This window comes from Humulus lupulus, chromosome 4, assembly GCF_963169125.1.
Source record: "Humulus lupulus chromosome 4, drHumLupu1.1, whole genome shotgun sequence".
In the NCBI taxonomy this organism is placed as follows: domain Eukaryota; kingdom Viridiplantae; phylum Streptophyta; class Magnoliopsida; order Rosales; family Cannabaceae; genus Humulus; species Humulus lupulus.
Window position 1 is genome coordinate 189,876,567 of NC_084796.1, and position 23,237 is coordinate 189,899,803.

General features: G+C 33.2%; 2 protein-coding genes across 4 annotated transcripts; both read left to right on the forward strand.

Annotated features, from left to right (window-relative positions):
• Positions 1-12,757: 12,757 nt before the first annotated feature.
• On the forward strand, positions 12,758-16,299 carry LOC133831061 (protein IQ-DOMAIN 2-like). Of its 2 annotated transcripts, XM_062261227.1 has the most exons (6): positions 12,758-12,982; positions 13,585-13,685; positions 13,789-14,103; positions 14,191-14,412; positions 14,668-14,787; positions 15,226-16,299. In XM_062261227.1, the coding sequence occupies exons 2-6, from the start codon at positions 13,611-13,613 to the stop codon at positions 15,949-15,951; spliced, it is 1,458 nt and encodes a 485-aa protein (XP_062117211.1). In that variant the 5' UTR covers positions 12,758-12,982; positions 13,585-13,610; the 3' UTR covers positions 15,952-16,299. The 2 variants fall into 2 exon arrangements, with proteins under 2 accessions (XP_062117211.1, XP_062117212.1); XM_062261228.1 differs by lacking the exon at positions 12,758-12,982 and having other exon boundaries at positions 13,566-13,685.
• Positions 16,300-17,742: 1,443 nt separating this feature from the next.
• On the forward strand, positions 17,743-22,243 carry LOC133831062 (ribonuclease MRP protein subunit POP4-like). Of its 2 annotated transcripts, XM_062261229.1 has the most exons (10): positions 17,743-17,845; positions 18,073-18,224; positions 19,412-19,634; positions 19,761-19,796; positions 19,940-20,019; positions 20,119-20,384; positions 20,447-20,515; positions 20,645-20,703; positions 20,881-20,982; positions 21,751-22,243. In XM_062261229.1, exons 3-10 carry the CDS (start codon positions 19,448-19,450, stop codon positions 22,032-22,034), a joined length of 1,083 nt encoding a protein of 360 aa, XP_062117213.1. In that variant the 5' UTR covers positions 17,743-17,845; positions 18,073-18,224; positions 19,412-19,447; the 3' UTR covers positions 22,035-22,243. The 2 variants fall into 2 exon arrangements, with proteins under 2 accessions (XP_062117213.1, XP_062117214.1); XM_062261230.1 differs by lacking the exons at positions 17,743-17,845; positions 21,751-22,243 and adding an exon at positions 21,237-21,537 and having other exon boundaries at positions 17,939-18,224.
• Positions 22,244-23,237: the final 994 nt, after the last annotated feature.

The window sequence follows — 23,237 nt, forward strand, 5'->3', positions numbered from 1 at the left end:
GCCTTGATTAGTGTGCCGGGAGGGCATAATTGGGTTAAATATGGTTTGCATGAATAAATTGATTTAAATGCATAATTATATGATTAATAATGTTTGTATGATAATTGATGATAATATGATATATATATATATATGTTATATATGTGAGAACCACATTGTTATGTGGGTAGGTTTGCAGAGCGCGACTCGGGGCGATCCTAGGGCTAGATAGCGGGGAAAAGTCACAACGGGACTTAACATATGACTTTGGACAAGTCAGGGGTATTTTAGATATCGGTTAGTGATTTGGACTATCGGGTTATGAAAATAAATATGTGGAGATATATTTGAGGTTAGGAAGTCTAGGCGGGAATATTGGGGAATTTTACCGTTTTGCCCTCGGGGACGGTTCCGGTACCCCGAGCCTTGGGATTAACTTAACGAATAAGATAAACTTAAGGAAACCCGTAGAAAGAAATAAACTAACTTTATTTCTCAGCTTATTCTCTTGTCTCTCAAGGAAAACACAGGGGAAAAAAACTAGGTGAAAACCACAAAGGGGAAACAGAGAATTTCTGGGATTTTAAGCTGGGAATTTGGTGGGAATTCAGTGGGGATTTGAAGCTAAGCTCAGAGATTATCCAGGGGATATTTAATCAAGGCTAAGGTAAGGATCAAACTATGTTTTTGAAGTTTCAATTCTGAGTTTTCAGCTGGGTATTGAGGTGATTCCAATTTTGATGTTTAAGGTGGAATTTGAGCTGGAAAGCTTTGGAAATTAGCTGGGATTTTGATTAGGGAAAGGATTCCATTGAAGAGGTAAGCTTTAATTTATAAATTAGAGGTTTAAATCTAAGCTTTGACTGGTTGGTTTTGAGTGTTTATGCTCTTAAGTTTCAGGAATTAAAAGTATGATTTCTATGAGTTTAAGTTGACTTTTTCTGTTGAATTGTGTAGCTTAACTTGTTCTGAAAGTGTTGGGATTGTTGGGTGTTGAAGTAGGGAGCTTAAGGGTGGTTTTGGCTAAGGTTTTAAGCCTAGAAATGGTGGGGATTATGGGTTCGAAGGGAAGGACCGTGGCTCTGTTCTAGAGCGCTGCGGCCCTAAGTTGAAGATGAGCCAAGGGGGCTAGGCCAGGGGTGAGCATCGCGGCGCCCAATGCTAGGGCCGTGGTGCGTGTCTTTGTCTAGGGCTGCCCTTGGTTTTGTTTTGAGGCCAAGGCCGCAGCCCTTAGTTGTGCACTTGAATGTTTAGGGTTTTTAAGGACGGGAATTGAGCCTAGAGTGCTCGAGATCAATTTCACCACCGTGCTTGGTGGGATTCGATTTCCCAGAAGTTAGTTTTGTACTCGAAAACCTATATTTGGATATTAATGAAATCCAATACTTTGGTTGTGACTAGGTGATAAAAGCTTAGGCTCGGGAACGGATCATGCTTGAGGAGCGTTGCTCGTAATCTGAAACTGCAAAGATCAAAGGTAAGAAAACTGCACCTGGTTGAATATATGAAATGGGACTAAGGGTTCCCTGTTATGTATGCTTGAAAGGATGGTATTATGCCATGCAAGCTAATTAGTGAACCAACGGCCTAAGGGTGCCAAGGGTTACACTAGCGCACAGGGCACGGCTTGGCCACTGGTAGCCGAGGACAGCTTAATATGCACTGAGCTCGGTTTAAGCGGGCCGAAGTCAGTGGGATAAACAGAGGGTGCGGCCTAAGTTTTCGGGCCTGATTATTATGTGATATGAATGTTATAAGTGTCTGAATGCATCCATGATTCTGAATTTATGTTGAATGATTAATGTTGATTATATGATGAGGGTCCATTCTTAGTGAGTTTGTTATCTGTTATTACTGCTTGTGTTGCATATCATGTTTTCTTGCTGGGCCTTGGCTAACGGGTGCTACGTGGTGCAGGTAAAGGCAAGGGTAAACTTGATCAGCCTTGATATGGAGAGCTCTGCGAGCGGAATGTACATGGCCAGTTGCTCAGCCGCCACGGTTGAGGTTTAGGCAGGGACGCGAGACCCAAAGATTGTCCATTTTGCCTTAGTATGGCTAACAGTTGTTTGTATTATTTTGGAAGTCTGTAATCCAACTTTTAAACTCTATTTCTTTTGGGATCCCGTGTATATAACTGTTTAATTTTATAAAATGAAACTTTTGAGACCAAAACCTTTTTAACCCTAGCTCATACTTGTTTAGTGACACGTTTTTAAATTAATGACTTGGTTAGCAAGTCTTGCACCTTTATAAGTACACAGTGTAGCGGTCTTGGCTAACCAGGGCATTACAATCGCTATGCCTCAATCCTCGCTTGATTCCGATTCCTAGAACTCAAGATTTCTTCGAAATTGCCTCGAACGGTAAAAGGAACTAATGGGAAGAGAGAAAGTGTTTTCTAACGTACGGTTCTATCTGATGAACTACTTCAGGCTTAAGTAACCTCAAATAAAACCTAATGCTCGGGGTCCCAAAAACACCCCCGGGGACATAATAGTCAAAACTCCCAGAATTTCCTCCTGATCTCAATAACTCCCAATTTATTATCAAATATACACTCTCATTACTCAATATCCCAATAAATGACCCCGTTATGACAAAACTGCTAATTTGAAATATAAGACCGTCTCATGCCGAATAGCTCGAATATATCTCCATAATAATGGGATCTCATCCATAAATCACAATATGCACCAAAATACACAAATATGCCATCAACGGGCCAATTTACCAAAACACGTTAGCAATCAAATGTGGACCCACATGCATGAATTTAACATCATATTATAATATAATTCACATAAACATGCATATTATCAGTTAATGGCATAATTAAACAATTATGGCCCTCCCGACCTACTAATCCAGCCATTAAACTGCATTAGGGATTTCAGGGCATTACAATAGTCTTTTTCCTAGGGATAATTCAGACTTAGCCTGAGGCAAACCTCTCATTCAAGTTTCTTTCTGTTGCTCTCTTTCTCTCCCTTGCAAGTGGTTCTCTCAAGCTTGTGAAGGGAATTTGCTGAGTTTCAAGCTTAGGGTTGTCCTTGGTGGGAATTGGAAGCTAGGACTTGGGGATTAGAGGCTATTAGACTAGAGGACCTAGCTGGGGGAACTCAAATTCTAGGAGGTAATCTCAATTCTCAAGCTTTTATTTTATGATTTTTGGTATTTTGGTTGAAATCTTAGAGTTTCAACTTTGGCGGTGTTTAGAGGGTTTTGATGATTGCCTTGTGGTGGTTTTGTATGCTGGTGTAATTTTGTGGTTGAATTGGGTTAGAAATCAAGTTTAGGGTGGATTGGGAAGGATTTACGATTTCTAGAATCGCAGGAATTCTGGGTTTGCGGGGTTGCGCCGCAGTGCTGTTTTTGGTGCGCCACGGCCCGCATGAACTCAGAGACCTAGGGGGTTTGCTGAACCGCCTTAGCATCGCGACGCTGGGTAGATTGCGTTGCGACGCTTGTCCACGAAATGGACTTGGGAGACTCTCTGACTTGAAGAGGGTCGCGACGCCTTTGAGGAGTGTCACGACTCACATAGAGAGTTTTAGCCAATTGGGGTTTTTAAGCTCGGTAACTCAAACCTAAGGGCTCATGAAGGATTTTACTACCCGGTTTAGTATAATTCGAGGTCTCGGAGGCTAGGGATCAATTTTTGAAACTTTTAATTAGTTTAGTCCTTGATGGATATCCATTATTATGTTGTGACTAGGGGTATCGCAAGGCTCGGGAAAGAAAGGATCATTCTCGTTGTCACCCTACCCTATCGCAGAGGATCTAAGGTAAGAAGATTGTTTCTTGCACCCAGTATAGGGTGTGTGCCCCAATTGTAGGGCACGGAAGGAAGTGTGCCATGATACCATTATAGTTGAATGTCTGTTGTGAATGAATTTATGCTATTATAATTGTTGGTATTGAATGTCTGGTTAGGAGACCGTTAATGGCATCACATGTGTAATGTGCGCCATAGTGGCGATGCCATAACGCAGACCTGGGATCCACCACAGTGGCGGGGCCATTATGAAGATGGAATGTCCATCCACTTGGCATGAGTCGTATAATGTTTGGAAAATATATTGGTTGAAAGTCTAAATGACTATGATGTGGTTATATAATATGCAATATATGATAATGTTATTTTCTTATATGTATGATTGTTGGGTTTTCTTGTTGGGACTCAGCTCACGGGTGCTTCATGGTGCAGGTAAGGGCAAAGGAAAGATGGAGCAGCCATGAGTTGGAGAGCTATGGGGGCAGCGTGTACATACTTAGCCTGCTCGGCCACCACGATCGAGATATTTTGGGGAACAAGAGTTTAGTGGAAGTTTTGTCGCTTTGGTCGGCTAAGTCTGTATTTATTTTTTAATGAACTTGTATTTGTTTGAACCTTTGGGATCCTATGTAATTACTTAAGCTTTTAAATGAAAAGTCCAACTTTTTGGCCAAAACTTTTAATACTTAAATCGTCGTTTAACCCTAATTACACTTTGAAGTCCAAACGACTCGCTTAACGAGTTAAGCACTATTTTTAACACACGGTGTAACGAGTCTGACTATTCAGGGCGTTACAGGTCCTGTCATATATAATCTCTATTATATACAACACCTTTAGTAAGATGTCTATCCACATAAGTAATACAAATCTAGATCACTTACATCATGTATGCTTAGTAAACCACACTAGTAACCATTTATTAAAGATTCATTTTTTTAATATGTTACTGACTATTTTATTCATTATATATAATCTTAATTCTCTCATACTAATACAAGATCATATTCTCATGAATGAATAAGGAATTTTCTTGATATTATCATATAATTAATTCAAACAATAATTATAATATTCAAATACAATAAAATTGTTCTTTTTATTTAATTCAATAAAATGTCTTTACATGCTTTTAGGTAGGGGTGGCAATTTGGGTCACGACACGAGACACGACACGATTCGATTAAGGTAAACACGAACACAACACATTTAATAATCGTGTCGTATTCGCGTTTGAGTTTTTGACACATTTAATAATCGTGTTGTGTTCATGTTTACCTTAATCATGTCGTGTCATAATCGTGTTGACCTGTTTAATAATCGTGTCGTGTCATAATCGTGTCAGACACGATAATACGAATAATTTGCATAGGCTTTATGATTTTGTTCGTATAATTATGATTAATCGTGTCATAATCGTGTTATTGTGTCGTGTCGTGTTCGTGTCGTGTTGACCCGTTTAATAATCGTGTCGTGTTCGTATTTTTGACACATTTAATAATTGTGTCGTGTTCGTGTTTACTTTAATCGTGTCGTGTCATGTCATAATAATGTCAACACGAATCTGACACATTTACAAGAATTTCCAGCCCTACTTTTAGGGCATTAATCCTAACACCAGGTGCCCCGAAACGTGGGTTTTCTGATTTTTGGGAAATAGGATCTGATTTGGAGGCCCACTTGGGGGCTCAGGGGACGATTTCCTTTCCCTGTTGAATGGAATTGGAGGTCCCGAGAGCTAGGGTTTAATTTTGGAGCTTGTCTCTAGACTTAGTTCCTAATGAGCGTATCACTCATGTTGTGACTAGGGTTTCCGCAAGGCTCAGGAAAAGGATCGCACTCGAGGTCGTTCTGTCCTTAGCATGAGACTTGAGGTAAGAAAACTAGCACATGCACCTAGTGTAAGGCAATGGCCCTGACTTTTGAACGTGGTTATAACCGTGCACTGATTCTGATTAGGGTTATATACCCTTGTTCTGTAATTGCATCTATTGCATTTGTTGTCTTATAATTGTTTGTGATTGGTCGCCATGGGTCGTATTCGACAATAATCATGCGGAATGTAGGCCGTTATGGCAGGGCCACTATGGGGGTGCGGTACACACTTATTCGACATAGGTCATATAACTTGTTGGAAATTTGACTTGAGTTTGTTTATAATCTGTGAAGCACGTTGTTTAAAGTTTATGTTTAATTGAATACTTGTTATGCCTAGTTGAGTTTTCTTGTTCGGCCATGGCTCATGGATGCTTTGTGGTGTAGGTAAGGGCAAAGGGAAGATGGGCTAGCCATGAGTTGGAAGGCTCTAGGGCGGAGCGTACATATTCAGCCTGCTCGGTCACCACGGTCGAGTTATTATTGAGGGACTTAGAGTATAAGTCCAGTTTTGCCGCTTAGGTCGGCTATTTTTGTAACCTTGGTTGTAATTATGCTTTGTTTAAAACTCTTTTTGGGATCCCTCGTATACATTTAAAGTTTTTGTGGAAAAGTTTATACCTTTGGACCAAAAATTTTAATACTTAAACATTTAATTAACTTTAATTACACTTTTGAGTCCAAAGAACTCGCTTAACGAGTTAAACATTATTTTAAACACACAGTGTAACGGTTATGGATTAGTAGGGTGTTACATTATAACTAATCAGTTTTAATTTAATTAAATAAAGAATATTAAAATAGTTTTAATCATCTTTTATAAACCTGAAAAGAAGTGATTCTTTTCTAAGTCAGTAGTTTTTGGTTATCAGACTATCTCAAAGAAAAGAAACATTAGAATTTCTAAGCCTGAAATTCTAGAAGTTTCCATAGCCTTCTCTTTTCTCAAACCTCTCTAGATCTCATGTGCTAAGAATATCTAGAGAGCCTAAAATCAACCTATGAATCCTACGTGCCCACACACGTCCTTGTGCGTTAGAGGAATGACTTGGAAGGCTAGGTGTGAGCTTTCAACTTGGATAGGAAGATCCTTGATTTTTACGAAAAGATTCAATGGTACTTGATAAGTTACGGGAGGTAATCTCTATATCCTTCTATGTATTAATTTAATGTATATATATATATGTGAGATCCTGGCTGGTATTAATATTTTTTTGAAAATCCCCTCCCCTGCCTTTCTGCTATGTATTTTGATATTTTTCTATTTAATACCTACAGGAACAAGGATAAAGGAGAACTAATGTTACATCAGAGGGATTATATTCTCAAAATCATTGAGAAATTCTCAATGAAAAGAGCCAAAGTAACTAAACATCCTATTACAAATCAACATCAATTATCAAGGTCACAATATCCCAAAGATGAAGAAGAATAGAAATACATGAGCTTAAACTACTCAAAGGGACACCTATTGTCTACTCAGATAGTCAGGGCAATATACACTTATGTAAAAATCTTGTATTCCATGACAGGACCAAACATGTTGAAATCAAATACCATTTCATCATAGACAAAGTAACACGGGGAGAAATAATCATAGAAAAGGTGCCTACTGAAGATAACTTAGCAAACATGGGAACAAAAGTGGCAACCCTAACTAAGTTCAAGCATTGTATGAATTTATTAGGGATTGACCATGGAGGATAACCCTAAGGCCTAAAGAGCAAAGACTCTCAGAGAAGGAAACTCACTACTCAATAGCCCATATGGAGATTTAGGTGGAAATTGTTGTTTAAATCTCCACATGAGCGGCACAGAAAAAGGTCGTTACAACATATCAATAACTAAATAACAGAACTGGCCTACTCAACATAACATATTCAACAAGACTTATCTAGATAGGGAGTTCAGTACTTACCAGAAAAAGAGAGAATCCCTTGATAGATATAAATACCCATCTGCTTAGTGAAAGAATATACTCAAGGCATTTTTATGTAATAAGAAAAAGAAAGAGAGATAGTTGAGAGGAAAAATAGAAGGAAAGAAACTCGCAGAGTTTGAAAAGAAGAGATTACCGATCGGATTATGTAGCTTGAAATCTCCATTGTTGTTGTAACTTGTTCACCGAGATAGTGAAAAGCAGGACATTCTCTGAGGCGAGTTCAACGAGGACGTAGCCCTTAATCTTGGGGTGAAGCTCGATAAATTTGGTGTAGTTCTTCCTTATTCTCCTTTTGATTGTGTTTCTACTTTGTGCCCTAATTTCTTCGATTTTTCTGATGAATTTTCAAAGTCTTGTTTAGCTTTGAATGAAAATAGTAATTAGGAACAAATTAGATCAGCATGTGTACTATTTCGAATTAGATACGTGGCTTATTATTAGCTTGTCTGAATATCGTGTGTGAAAGGTCTATCTTGACCTTGTGTTTTCTAATTAGTGTGTGAGTTGGTGTAGGGGTAAGACCAATTTTTCCTACAATTTCTTTAACGGCTAACCTATTTTAAAAGTAAAAATAGTATTTTTTTATTTAAATAAAATATTCTAAATACAAAAATAATTTAAGTATTTTTGTGGCAAATAATTTTAAGTAATATAATAGAAAGTAATATTGTATTATTAAAATTAAACTCAATACGTTATTTTGTATTGATTGTTAAAATATAAAAAATAAACTATTGAAACCATAAAAGTGTAAGTAAATAATTATGAAAAAAAAAATATCGAATTTTTCCATCTTGGGAGTCCTTCCTCTATAATCTCCCTCCTATTCCTTCTTCTTTTTTTTTTTTTTTTTGGCCAAACAACTAATTTGTATTTGTGGACTCTTACTAATCCTCTCATTCCACCAATCTCTATCCGCCCAAAGATTCCTTCAAAATATTTAGTGAAAAGGTTGTTCAATTCAATTATCCAACAAAATAAAATATACACAAAACAAAACATGTCACGTAGTGAAAAGGTTGTTCAATTCAATCATGTGAACTAAAATATAAATAAAAACAACAAGTTTGTTCAATTCAATTATCCAACATGATAAAATAACAACATAACATAACCTGAAACATAGTAAAAAGGTTGTTCAATTCCATTATCCAGCAAATATATATGTATGTATAAAAAAAACAAAACATAATATCTATTACAAAGCTTTGTTGTTTTTCCTATTTCATACTCATAACTATTATACCACAGGTCCACAGTAGTGATAACTTCTGCCTTTAAAGCTCAATTTGTAAGTAGCTCAGAGAAGGAAATAATGGAGAAAAAAAATGTTAAAAAAGAAAGAAAATAATTGATTCTTGTGCCCTACATTTGCAGCTTATGGTAACCATTGGGATGTGTCACATAATCAATGAGCAGTACAAGTAATTATGGCACTTGAAAGCCCTAATAAATCACTACTCATTTCAAGATTGTTGTTGTCACACCTCACAATATATTAAAACTTTTCTATATGTATAAGTATAACTATAAATAATTAAATGAGATGAGACAGAGTGTGTGATCTACAACTACTCTCATTGCCAATTCATTTTCTTCTGCTTTTTACTTTATATTAATACAAAGTTTTTTAAAATTGATTAAAATATTGTCAGCATTTCATAACGTGGCATGTAGAATCATGTTGGGTGTCCAGCAAACCAAGTCTATATGAAAGTCAAACTTATTCAAATATTAATGCACTGCATCAAAATTTGGAAGAGATGGGCATAAGACAATTATTAATTTGCCAAAAATAATAGATGGTTCGTATTAATTGAAATAATTAATAATTGTTGAAAATATGAAAATGATAATACCATTTATACCATCAAAGTGTGTAAGTAATCTAGAACCATAAGTAGCTAACCATTGAATAACTCTGTTCTTATTCATTAGTTTTTCTTCTTGTTCTTTTTTTTTTTGCAAGGATTTTTTCTTCTTGTTTTTAAGTACAAAATTACAAGGACCACACTAGGCATATATAAGCTCAAAATAAAAACGAATAAGAAATTTAAATAGATTAAGATCCATAACATAACCTTCCATTTTTTAAAAGGGCAAGTTGGATTATGCCTTAAGATTTTATTGTGATTTAATATAATAACTATGTAATCCCTACCCCACTTTTCTATTATATACTCCTTCTAGCTATAAAACTTTGTAATTATTCCAAAAAAAAAAAAACAGATAAACAATGGAAATTTATACAAAATGTATATTGTGCTAAAACAAAATAGAAATAAGTGAAAAGTGTTGGCATTATGCTAGTTCCCTTTTGTTTAAGTCTAAGCAAGGTATCAACTAATTTTTCAACTTAAGTGCTAAAAAAATGATGTGTTTTTTTCAACAAGAAGCAGCAATAAATCAAAATATATTATTTAAATGGAACTAGATTAGGCATAGCAAATTGGGGCAGTGAGGCGGGGCGGGGCCCCGACCCGACGGGACGTCTTTGTCCCGGTAAAAACGGGACAGAATTTGGGGCGGGGTTGCTCCGCCCCACTATTAATTCAAACGGGGCGGAGCTGCCCCGCTCCAATTTTTTTTTTTTTTTTTTATACTCTAACACAATTCTCTCATGCTACTTATATACATACATAGTATGTAAAATTGACATTTTATGTGTAGTTTAGAATATTCTTAATTCTAAATAGACTTTAGGTGTAAAATTTATATAATTTTTTATTCCACAACTACTCTATGAAAGAATTGTAAATATTGAAAAATATGTTTTATATAATTCATCTTTTTTCTTGTATTTATTTTTGTAAATTTTAAAATGAAAAAACAACATAAAATATTTGAGGGTGTAGTTGATATGAAGTGTAAAAAATAAAGATTGCAATAAAAAATAATGTTTAGGTTTAAGGAGAATTCTAAAATTATAATTTAATGTTTTTTAAGAAAAAAAGTTAAATGTAATAAATAGGGCAAGACAAACCCACCCCGATTAAACCGAGGCGGGGCGGGACAGACCCGCCCCATTTACATGCCAAAATTAGATATATATTAATGGATTAAATTTAAGATAACTTGTTACATAATTTTATGCCAATTGATTATAAATTTTGCCAATTTAAAAGGGTCATCTCACTTTTTTTTTTAAATAATATATATTTATATATAGAGAGAGTCACTTCAGTGCAATCAATTTTTTGATTGCATTGGTGCAATCAAGTGGCTCATTTTGGCACGTAAATATTTTTTTTTAATTTTTATGACAATGTACATTGTAGTCATTTAAGACATACTGTAAATTTTTAATAATTTACAGTACTGAAAATAAAGTTCAAACAACTTATTGCACGTGTGTCTACTTTTTTGTATGCGTGTGTAAAATTTAACTGTTTGAACATTGTTTTCAGTATTGTAAACTATTTCTTGAAAATTTATAAGATGTCTTAAATGATTACAGTGTACAAATCATAAAAAAAATTGGAAAAAAAAAATATTTAGATGTGGAAATAGTAAAATGGCTACCCCGGACCAATTAATTTTTGGGTGTACTTTAGTCGCTCCTTATATATATAGGTGCTATTTGGTAGCCATTAAAAAAACAGTTTTTTATTTAATTAATTAAAAATTTGACAATTAAACATAAAATAGTGTTTGGTAACTCTATTTTTATTTTTTATTTTTTTAAATTTTAAACAAAATTTATTAAATTTTGAAAATAAAAAATTTTCACTTTCAAAATTTTTTTAAATTATTTTTAACTTTTAGTTTTTTTTTTCTTCTCTTCTTCAAATCACCACCTCATTTTATATTGCTAAACAAAACATAAAAATAAAAGTTATCAAACGCATTTATTATTTTTTAATTTTAAAAACAAAAAACAAAAATAATTATCAAACATATTTTTATTTTTTAAAAATAAAAAACAAAAATAAAAATAATATTTTCATTTTTGTGTTTAAAAAATTCAAAAACAAAAATTTTACCAAACACAACTATAAGGTTTCATTTTAACTTTCGAAATTTAACATTTCAATGGTGGAATGAGTTAAAGCTGAAAAACAAAAAGTGGTGTGCATGATAGGATACACGAGTATGTGGTGGTATTTATTTAAGTGGGACTAACTAAATCAATAAATATAAACGAAGTGAATAGAAGATCACGTTCAGTTAGTTTACTTTATGCCAATAAATTATATATTTCTTAAAAAAAAATACCAATGAAAAAGTGTCTTCTAACATTCTTTTAAAATAATTTTACAAGAGGCTTCAAAGTTTGAATAGTGAAGCATAAATTAAGACAGTTAATTAAGAGAATATACTGATTTGGTTTTCTGGGTTTATGCAAAATATTAGAGATGTGACATAATTTTCATAAATATTAAAATAGTACTTTTGTTTTGTTGTTTATACCAAAATGGTAGCCTAGATATATTTTTAGTCAAAATTATTTAAACTTTTTTTTAAAGACACTTTACTCTTCATTTATATATTTTATTTATAATTATTTAATAAATTAAATAAACTTAAATAAAATGTAAATAAAAATAAACTTAAATAAATTTATATACTTTAAATAAATAATAATACTATAAATTTATTTAAGTTAAAATCAAATATTAAATAATAATAAAATGTAATACTTGATTTTATTCTCATTTTTTATTATTTTTTAAGTTTATATGTTCTTAAAAACAAAGTTTAAGTATTACTATTAATTTATTAAAAGGATTAAAACTAATTTTAATTATAGATAAAATATATAGGTAAGGGCAAAAGGGTCTTTGAAAATATAAATTTAACTAAAAAAAAAGTTTAGAGTACCATTTTGGTATAAACAACAAAATAGAGGGTAATATTTTAATATTTATGAAAACTTGAATGTATTTTTAGTATTTTGTATAAAATTCAAGGAGTAAAATAGTATATTCTCGTTAATTAATTGGTGATCTAGTTTGATATAAATTGACAAAAAAAGACGGTCTTCAGCTTCTCTGTAGCCCCACTTTTTAGCTGTGGGCTAAGTGAAAAGTGAGAAGAGAGAGTGAGAGTATTATAGTATGTGATGCTTTTGATCCAAATTAGGAGGAAGAGTTACTGTTGGGAATTGAAAGAAGAAAGAGACCCCACCAAAGGGAGTGGGGACACATTAACAAAACCCAGCTGGCCTTCTTCATATTCCTCCATCAATGAAATCTTATTTGCCAAGATCTGATCTTTTTCTTCTTTCCTCTTTACAAAGTGGCTTAGGGGAAAAAAAGAGAGAAAGAGAGAGTCTTGACTACTACTTCCTTAGTCTTCTTCTCAAGTCTGCAATAATATCGTCTCTTTTTGGTTTTGTTTTGAAGATAGAGAGAGGAGAGCCAAATCTGTGGAAGTGAACAAAAGGGTTCCTTGAGATCTACCTCTTTGTAAGCAAGCTTCTTCCTTTCTTTCTTTCTTTCTTTGGACCCCTCAACTGGGTTTTTTGTTTTTGTTTTATTTGGTTTTCTGATTTTGTTTTATATTAGCCATTTTTAGAATCTGGGTGTTTCACCATTTGATTTTTAAGTTTGTCCAGTTACTTGTTGGACATAATTTGGATAAAAATGTTAGCTTTTTTACGTTTGCTAGCTGAGAAAATGTAGAAAGATTGAAGAGATTGTGAGATTTATGCTGTAGTGGTAGAGAAACCTCTTGCAGATGGGAAATTCAACTATTCTAGATCAGTTAAGGTGGATTAGCCCAAGGTAGATTCACAATATTGGTAGTTTTTTTTTTTAATTTTTCTTTTCTAGAGTTTCTAATTTCACACAGACCGAGTATCCTGAGTTTCTTTTTATTATTATGATTTAATTTTTTTATGCATTTTTCTGCCGTGGAATACATAAATAGCAATTTGACCACCTTAACCCTTGTCACTTGCATTTTGAATGTCCAGATGTGGTAGTTCTTTTTGTTCAACTACTCCTTCAAAGGGAAAATTATTATGTTCTCAGATGTTTGATTTGTATTTTGATTTGTTGCTCAAAAGGGGTCAACCAAAGGAATGATAAGAAGATGGGAAGGAAAGGAAATTGGTTTTCTAATGTGAAGAAAGCTCTCAGCCCAGAATCCAAGGAGAAGACAGCCGGGGTTTGAAAATTTTCAGTTTCTTTTTTTCTTTCTTTCATTATTTCAAAAATGTTGCTGCTTTTGCAAGTTTGTGAATGACTGAAATTTCATTATCATTCTTCAGAGATCAAGTAAATCGAAAAAGAAATGGTTTGGGAAGCCAACACACTTGGATTCTGATGCTGGCACAGCAGCTTCTGCTGCTGCATTGCCACCTCTTCCTCCACAAGAAGAGGTGAAATTAGCGGATGCAGAAATTGAACAGTACAACCATGACAACCCCATTGCAGTTCACCCTGCTGCAGTGGCTGAGCCTGTGGTTGTTGCTACTCAGACAGCCCCAGAGGTTGTCCCGGCCCCTAGAGTTTCTCGGTTTGCTGGAAAGTTTGGGGAAGAAGCAGCTGCTGTTAAGATTCAAACAGCATTCCGAGGATACCTGGTATTAATGTTCCACCGAGTTATCTTGTCATGGAATCTTTGTTTTCATACTCTCTGTGGTGGTGAATTTATGTTGTAAACTTTTCAGGCTAGAAGGGCATTGCGTGCCTTAAGAGGATTGGTGAGGCTGAAATTACTGATGGAGGGTTCTGTTGTGAAACGCCAAGCCACAAATACCCTGCGGTGTATGCAGACTCTGGCTCGAGTGCAGTCTCAAATTCGATCGAGGAGGATCAGGATGTTGGAGGAGAATCAGGCTCTCCAAAGACAACTCTTGCAGAAACATGCGAAAGAGCTTGAGAACTTGCGGGTCTATTTTTTTAACTCAATCCATTGGTTATCTATTAAATGGGGCATGAATCATTCTCTAACATGTTGCTGCATGATATTAGGAACTGTCTTTGTTAAGAATTTTTTTTCAAAATGGTAGCAAAATGTGTTAATATTTTATTTCATATAGCTACCAAAACAGAAAGAGGTATCCAAACATTTTGTCAGTTATGTGGCTAAATTTAGGTTAGAAAAACCACATTTGTGATGGTGTTAACTTGTAAAGTTGTTACAGCTTGGGGAGGAATGGGATGATAGCTTACAGTCCAAGGAACAAGTTGAAGCAAACCTACTTGGCAAGTATGAAGCTGCTATGAGAAGAGAAAGAGCATTAGCTTATGCATTCTCTCATCAGGTAATCCATTCCTTTCCTTTTACATAATTAAACTCTATCATAGATGAGTAGTGAAAATACAAAAGGAAAAGTATATGAAATGAGTTGATTGAACGATACCATCAGTGTCGAGCTTGTGCCTTATTGAGTCCTCAATTTTTTTTTAAATTAGGCTCCCGCCTAACCCTACGATATTTGTGGACCAGAAAACCATAGCAGTATCTATGTAGGTACCCAAGAGGGACTTGAACCTTAGACACTTAAGCTACCCCTCTTGGGTCTATTGAGCAATGAAAACATTTACATTTGCTAGGGATAGTTATGTTTTAGATTTTACAATGATTATAAGTAAGACTAAATGCTTATTTTTAATTATTAAGTAATTTTGAACTTTACTTTTTTGTTCTTTGTATTTGAAACCAAGTTGTGAGTTTGACCCTTGAATCACTCTTATTATAGCAAACCTTGAAGAACAATTCGAAATCTGTAAACCCAATGTTCATGGATCCAAGGAATCCCTCGTGGGGTTGGAGCTGGCTCGAACGATGGATGGCTGCTAGACCATGGGAGAATCGCAGCGGTGGCACAATGGATAAAGATTCAAACACTGATGCTTCATCTGTAAAGAGTCGCAGCATTTCTGGCGGCGAAATCAACAAATCTTATGCCAAATACCTTCTCAATTCCGAAAAGCTTTCCTCCCCTACCGCCAATCAAAAGCCAAGCAATATTGGTTTCCAGTCCCCCTCAACTCCAACCAAGCCAATTTCTTCGACGCCATCTAAGAAAGTGAAGTCTGCGAGCCCAAGAGTGAGTAGGGTGCCGGATGATGATAACAGAAGCATGGTCAGCATGCAGTCAGATAGGTTCCGAAGGCATAGCATTGCTGGCTCGTCGGTGAGAGATGACAAGAGCCTTGCTAGCTCTCCTGCACTTCCTAGTTACATGGTGCCAACTGAGTCTGCAAGAGCCAAGTCCAGGCTGCAAAGTCCATTTGGAGCTGAGAAAAATGGGGAACTGGAGAAGGGATCCTCAGAGACAGCCAAGAAACGGTTGGCGTTCCCACCCTCCCCTGCAAAGCCAAGGCGGCATTCTGGTCCACCAAGGGTAGACACCAGTTCTATAAAGTCTGTTGTTACAGTCACAGAAAACAATGAGAACAGCAGCAATGGTATTGGCAGTTAAATGGTAGTTGAACAAAGGAAGAGGTTCAAAGAAGGAAAAGAAAGGAGGAGATAGAGAAATAAAAGGGTTAAATTTATTTGTGAAGAATCTTTTTTAAGATTGATTTAATTTGTATCAAATTATGGGGAAAATGTTGGGGTGTGGGGGTAAAGTTTAGTTTTTAGGGGGTTATGTCATTTGAATTTTCTTTGTTATTTGTCACATATACCTTTATTGATATATTTTTTTTTTTTTAAAAAAGTCAGATTTCAGAACCCAATCGTGTGACTTGAATGTATTATTATTGTTACTTATAAAGAACAGATTATCATTCTATTGAATTCATTACTTTTTTAGAATTCCATGTAATATATGTATATTTTATTTCCTATTTTATTGTTTAGTGTTTCTTTTAGTCCAATTCAAAATAAATTCTTCAAGATCAAACTGACTCTGATTTTGTTGTCAAACATAACAACAAGACTTGAAATCTCTACAAACAAGGTTAGAAGAACAGCAACAAAACAAGTATAGAATTGAAATGAATGGAACTTGAAAGAGAAATCAAATCAAAGACAAGGAACACCAAATTTATACTGGTTCGGCCATAGCAGTGTCTACTTCCAGTTTATGCATCATCCCCAACAATCTACTAAGAACAATAGCTGTTACAATTCTTCAAACAGTCAGAGATCAAAGCTTCTCTATTTCTCACCAGTACTCTCACAAAAACTCACATTTAGTACCCTTGAAACCAAGCCCGAGCCCCAAGTACAACCTCTCTTGTGCTCTCAAAACTCTCTTTGATATCCTTTCTCTCTAATTACAAAAGCTAAAGTTGCATCTCACAGTAAAAACCAAACTGTTATTACACGCCAGTTGGATAAGTTGTAATAGCTGTTAAAGAGGGATGTTGGATTTAGAGAATAAGAGAGTGTCTCTCTCCTTAATTAAAAAATCTGTTTTTTTGTTTTTAAAAGTAAAAAATTGTTTTTTTGAGAACAAATAAAGGTGTTTGACATGTTTTTAGAAAATAACTTTTATAAACAAAGTTACAAAATACAAAAAATTTTGAGAACAATAAATAGTTCTTTTTAGTTCTCAATTTTCATTTTTTGTCTATTTATTTTTTCTTTTTTCATATTATTTTTTTAATTATTATTATCTCACATTATTTATTTTCACATCACTTTTTCTGTCATTATTTTTTCTCTCATCACTTTCTTTCTTTTCACTATTTTATCTTCAGTTTCTTTCCTATCACTTTATTTTTTAATTTTTCTCGTATCAATTTATTTCTTCTCAATTTCCTTTTCATTACTTTCTCTTTCCTCAAAAATTTTCTCCTTACTTTTCTCACTCCTTATATTATTTTTCCTTTCACGATATTTATCTCATTATTTATTATAAATTTTTAAAACATTTTTCTTTTTGTAAATATATTTATTAATTTTTTGTTTAAGATTTAAAAAAAAACTAAAAAAGTTATTTTTAAAAAATATTAACCCAATACCTTTTGTTTTTTTTTAAACTACAAAATTTTTATCTATTCTCATTTCTAAAAACACAACTTTGAAAAGAAAAAAAATATCAAAGAGTCACTTAGTCTCGGATAATGTAAATAAAATGAGATTGATTGTACTATAAAGTATAAACTATTATCTTGAGTGAGAAATAAACATTTCGTCAAGGAATTTGTTTGGAAAAGAAGGGAAATAGTAATTTTCAAGTCTTTTTAATTATTTTGTGAAATAAAAACTATATATATACATTGTATGAAAATTGAGTTTGAATAAAAATTATTATACTTCTCAAAAAAAAATTATAAGAATACCAATTTGGACCTAACAATACTTACTTGTTAATATAGATGGAAAGGAAGAAAGATACTTCAATCCCTAGGCTAGGACTCAAGGTAAAATAGCTATAGACTTTGATTGAAAATTTAAAAGTAATTATAGTAAATGACTTTATTTTATTTTTGTTAATAAGAAGTAGAGAATAAAAATGAGAAAAAATATTTTCTAAAATTTCACAATGAATTTTGTAATTTGAAAATTTCATTATTTTTCATTTGAATTTTTTTTTAGTGATACAATTTTGTTTCCCTTATTAAAATCCAAGTTGGAAACAAATTGGCAGCTAAAGATTTTCTCAGCCTTGTACACTTGAGACCTCCTCGCTCGTGAAGGCTTCCACTGCTGTCGAGACCTCCACCGGCGCCAGCACCGCCTTCCCCCGTCGACTCCTTGCAGTTCTCACTTTGAGCATTGTTTTCCACTCAATTTTGATTTGTAAGTCAATCAATGTTTTGATGCTTCTCCTTTGGATGTCTTTCGAATTCACAAATTTATACAACACTAAGCTTTAGCTTTACTCAAAAAATGCTTATTAAGTGTTTGATGGAATGCTTCAGCGAAACATACGAGTAAATTGAATGATTTTTATGTTTTTTTTAATCTCTTATGTTATGGGTTGTAGATTATTAATAGCTGGTATTGATAAGTCATGTGTTCTTCCCTTCGTTGATAGAGTCGGGTATTTTCATGAATTTTATCATTCATTTTTGTGTGTGGATTGTGAATCCTTACTTATTTTTTATGGTGTGGCTGTTTATCTTAGTCTTAGACTTAGTTTGTGACACAACTCCCTTGTGGCTATGGCCTTATATTTTGTGTTGAAAATAAGAAAGATTAAGATCAATTTTAGAGAGCTTTATCTTATAGGAAGATTGGAGTGGAACTTTTGATATGGCAAAAACAGTTTGATTTGGAATATCTCAATGGGTTATGAACCTTAAATATTGTGTATGAAATATCATAAAGATGGTGTTGGAATAAATAAATATATATATAATTTTGGTGGGGTCGAAGATATTTGTATTGATGGAAAAAGAGTAGTTAAATCTCTGTTAGCTAATTCGAACGAAAAAGGAACCAACTTATTAGTATAGTTGAGTTTTTTTGTAATGTTATATATATATGTACATATATATATCTATATTTACCATTGTGATCATACTAGTGCCTTTTTTAAATGATTTTGTTGTCACTTGTGATCTTGACTATTCTAGACTTTCCATGTGCAGTGGACAGGCTATAGTTTACATAATTATTGGTGTAATTTCAATTTTATAGCTTTTCACATATTTTCTAGATGATGATATATAAAGATTAATTCTATATTAGTCAATATTTTAAAGCTTTTCAAAAACACGTTTTATTTAGTTATGTTTCATATATTTATATAATTTTGGATGAGTTTATATGCGTTAATTAATTAGAACAGATAGTAACAATCGAAGCACAATAATTTTTTAAAAAAACGAAAGTCATGTATGGAAGGTGTTTGCCAAAATGCTTGAGAGAACCATGGTTACACAAGCAACTAAGATTGATGTAATTTTTCTCTACAATGTCGTTTTTTATGGGTTCTCTAAATTTTTCTAACTAGTGCTTGTAATTTGTTCAACTTTGTTTAGTGAGTTGGAAGGGTAAACTATTATTGTAGCCTCCTTATGTCTAGTGACACAGCTCCACGAGATCAAATGAAACGCAGTTTGGTGGCCTTAGAGCGAAGGTTCGCAGCTGCAAAAGCTGACCTTGTTGTTCAGCAGCAAAAGGACATAAAATATGGAAAAGAGTCTAAATGTATTGGTTCTTCATCTATGGCTCCTACCACAGTTATACCCCCTTCTAAGAAAGGTTGTTCTTTATGAATCCAAACTTTTATTATTGGTTTCTATTGTTTCCCTTAAAAAAAAAATTCATGATGGTGCAGCTCAATATTCATACCAAACTAATTGTACCCAAACCTTACTTTGTCTGCAGGAAATTTCACCTTTTCGGGTCATTCTGCTTCAGAAGGTATTGCTCTAGTTTTGCTAAACTAAATTTGAAGGAAAAAAAAAAAGATTGTTTATTTATACACCTTTGTGTATTTTTTGTACTCTTATAAATATATTTTAGAGAGAGAGAGAAAGATAACTTTGTTGGTGTAAATTGTGCAGAGGTCGATAAAAATGATCAAGCATACTTAAAACTCTCTCAAACTGTACATGAGAATCTATTGACGACCAATGTGGAGGAGGTATGGTATTGGTTTTGAACTAAAACGGTTGGACTTTCTTTGACTGAAAAAGTTCGCAGTTAATAGCTTCTGTGTGACATTCTGCCTGGTGCAATGTAGATTTCTAGTAGAAAAGAAAGCAAAGTTGATAATATTTTGCATGAACTTCTTCAAAATGGTGATTCAGCTCATAAGTACATGCAAGGATCCAGAAACAAAAGAATTGACAATTGGATTCTGCTGGATAATTATGTCCAAGGACGAAGTATATCTACAGGTTCTCGTTTAAGAGCTTTGCGATTGCACTCAAAGCGGTCAAAAAAGCACATGTCCATGAAACAACATAAAAAACACGGATCGCTTGATTTGCCTCGAGAGTTTCACAAGTGAGTTTACATCTCACTCTTAAGTTTATTTTCTTCGTTTTGTTAATGTGTCTGGATTGCAGATTTGAAAACTTTAAACCTATGCATGAGCTTTGGAAAAGTTACATGACCCAACTTCTCAAAAGTAGTGGGTGAGTGAGACATTTTCTTTGGCTGGTATTGCAGCTATATTAGATTTCAAATCTTCTTTCAACACATTTTCGTGTTTTGCTTCTAATTTACAAGCTGTTGCTTAATGGTATTTTTATTCAATATTACAGGAAAAATCAGTTGGCTCAGTGTCTTCTGGATGCGGATTTACATGGTGCTATTATTTTAGGTCATGATCTTTCCTTGTATGGATATATTAGCTATTTGTTGTTTATTCCCACACTGCCTTGACTTTTGGACTAAAATAGTCTAAACCCAAATCTACTTTTCATATTAGTTAGTATTTGTTATTTCAATATTTTCCATATCTCTTTCCTTGTTTCTTACTGAAGTCTTCTTTTCTCAGTTGCTGAGTGTGAAATATCTGCATTCACTGGAGTGAGCGGTATCATGATTCGAGAAACTGCAGAAACATTTGGGATTGTTACACAAGATAATAAATTCCGAGGTAATTTACAGTTCAATTAGTAACTAACTCAGGTATGATTTATGTTTTAGGCACCAAGTTTCTTGCATTAAGTAATGCCTGGTGTTTTTGATAGGCAAAATTTATGCATTTCTAACTAAGTATCTGATACTAATTTTATGGGAAAACCATCCAATGCTAGAATAGAACTGATTCCTTTTGTTTCTATTCTTGAAATGTTTGTAGAAGCTATGCTGTCACTACTAATGTCTAATACTTTAGAGGATTATTTGCAGTTGTACTGAAAAAGGTCTCAGTCTTTATGCTCCAAGTAGATTGTTGGAAGGTTACATTGCATGGGGACAAACTCACTTCAAGAACTTCTACCTTGACCAACCAATTTTGACTATTGGAAGAAGATAGTATTAGGAATTTTGCTTTAGGGACTGGATTTTCATTGAGCTGATTGATAACTCTACAAAATAGAGTTATTTTACCATGTTTTACATGCTAATTGTTGCTTAGTTCATGAGTTTTTAATTAACTTATTAAGTTTTTATGTAATTTTTAATTTATTAGTCTTATTGTAGTTTTCTAGATTTTTATATGTTTTTATAGATATGTTATTATAATATGTTGTAGTTTAATTATTTAAAATTAGTATTGTTAGTTTGAATGCTAAAAATATGATTTTATTGAAATTAAATGTTATGTAAATTAAATTTTAATTAATGTTTTCATGGGAGTTATATGATATATTTTATTAATGAAAATATTTAATTTTAATTTAGTTTATAATTTATTGTGTAGGAAAATTATTGCCCTTGAAAAGCAAGAAAATCAAAGGAAAGATGGTAATTTTGAAAGAAAGTAACAAGAAAAATGGTGTTTCTCCAAAAGCCCAACCACGTGAGGCCCACTCTAGGCCCAACCCGTGGCCCCCCCTCCAACACCCAACCACCACATTGCTGCCATTTCCCTTATTGAGCCCAACAAAAATGCAATTTGTCCCTTTGTCCCCTATGACAAAAATGCCAACTTTTTACCCTTTTTCCTACACATTTTCACCACAACATCATCATTACACCCTATAATTTACCTCTACATACCATATTTATTTTATTTAATTAATCTAATCAATTTAATTAATTTAAATTGATTATTTTAATAAACTCACTTTGGCTATAAATATGGACTTTCAAGACCATTTTTGAGGTGCTTAATTTTTTGGTTACCATCTTTTTCTCTCATTTTCTCTCTACCATTCTCTCTTCCATTTGAGTTTTTCAAGAGCATTTTGCAAGTATGTATGTCATTTATTTTGTAATTTCTATTCTAGTTATGTGCTTCTAATCTTTTTCATAAGATTATTAAGATCATGATGAAGCAACTTGTAACTAGGTAATATTTATGTTGTATGTTGATTTCCCTTGTAATGCAACAAAGTCTATGGATTTTTCTTCTTCATATATTTCTTTCATCTTAAATATCTTGTATTTTAGATTGTTAGAACATTTTTACACTTTGTTCTTCATTAGTGCATAAACATAATATTCTTTGTGTAAGATGTGTCATTAAATTGTACACATCCATGCTTAGAACAAAAATATTATGTTTTGCCTTATAAATAATGTTCATTGATTTATTTGTTATTTCATTAGATTGATTTACACTAAATGCTTTGAAATTATAATTTTGAAAAGTGAAGAAAAATCCTATCTTTTTATAAGAAAATTGTGCTTAAAATTATAAATATTTTTGGAAAATGATAGTTTAAATTATTTTAACTATCACTAAAACTTGGGAATCAATATACTAATAAATATTATTAAACTTACATTTTGTGGATTCTAGTATCTTAATAATCTTTTCTTTTAATACTTATTTTCAACTCATTATTGGTTTATTTTCATTATCTTAAAAAGCTTTATTTTTCAATATTTCATTTTATGTTCATACTATTAAAACTCATCAATCTTTGGAACTAGCTTAGAATTTATTACTTTTGATTTAAAATAGTTTCATTTTCGATTTTAGACAACTCCTTTGGGTTCGACATCCTTGCTTACGATCACTATTCTATATGGACGATTCGTGCGCTTGCGATATATAAATTTTTAAACATACCCGTTTAGGGTCCATCAAGTTTTTGGCGCCGTTGCCGGGGAGTTGCAAGAGAAAAGAAACGAATTTATCTCAAGGTTAGTGAATTCTTCTACTAGTTATTTTAATTTTTTTTTACACTTAAAAAAAAAAAAAACAAAAAAATATATATCTATAAAATCTAAAAAAAAAAA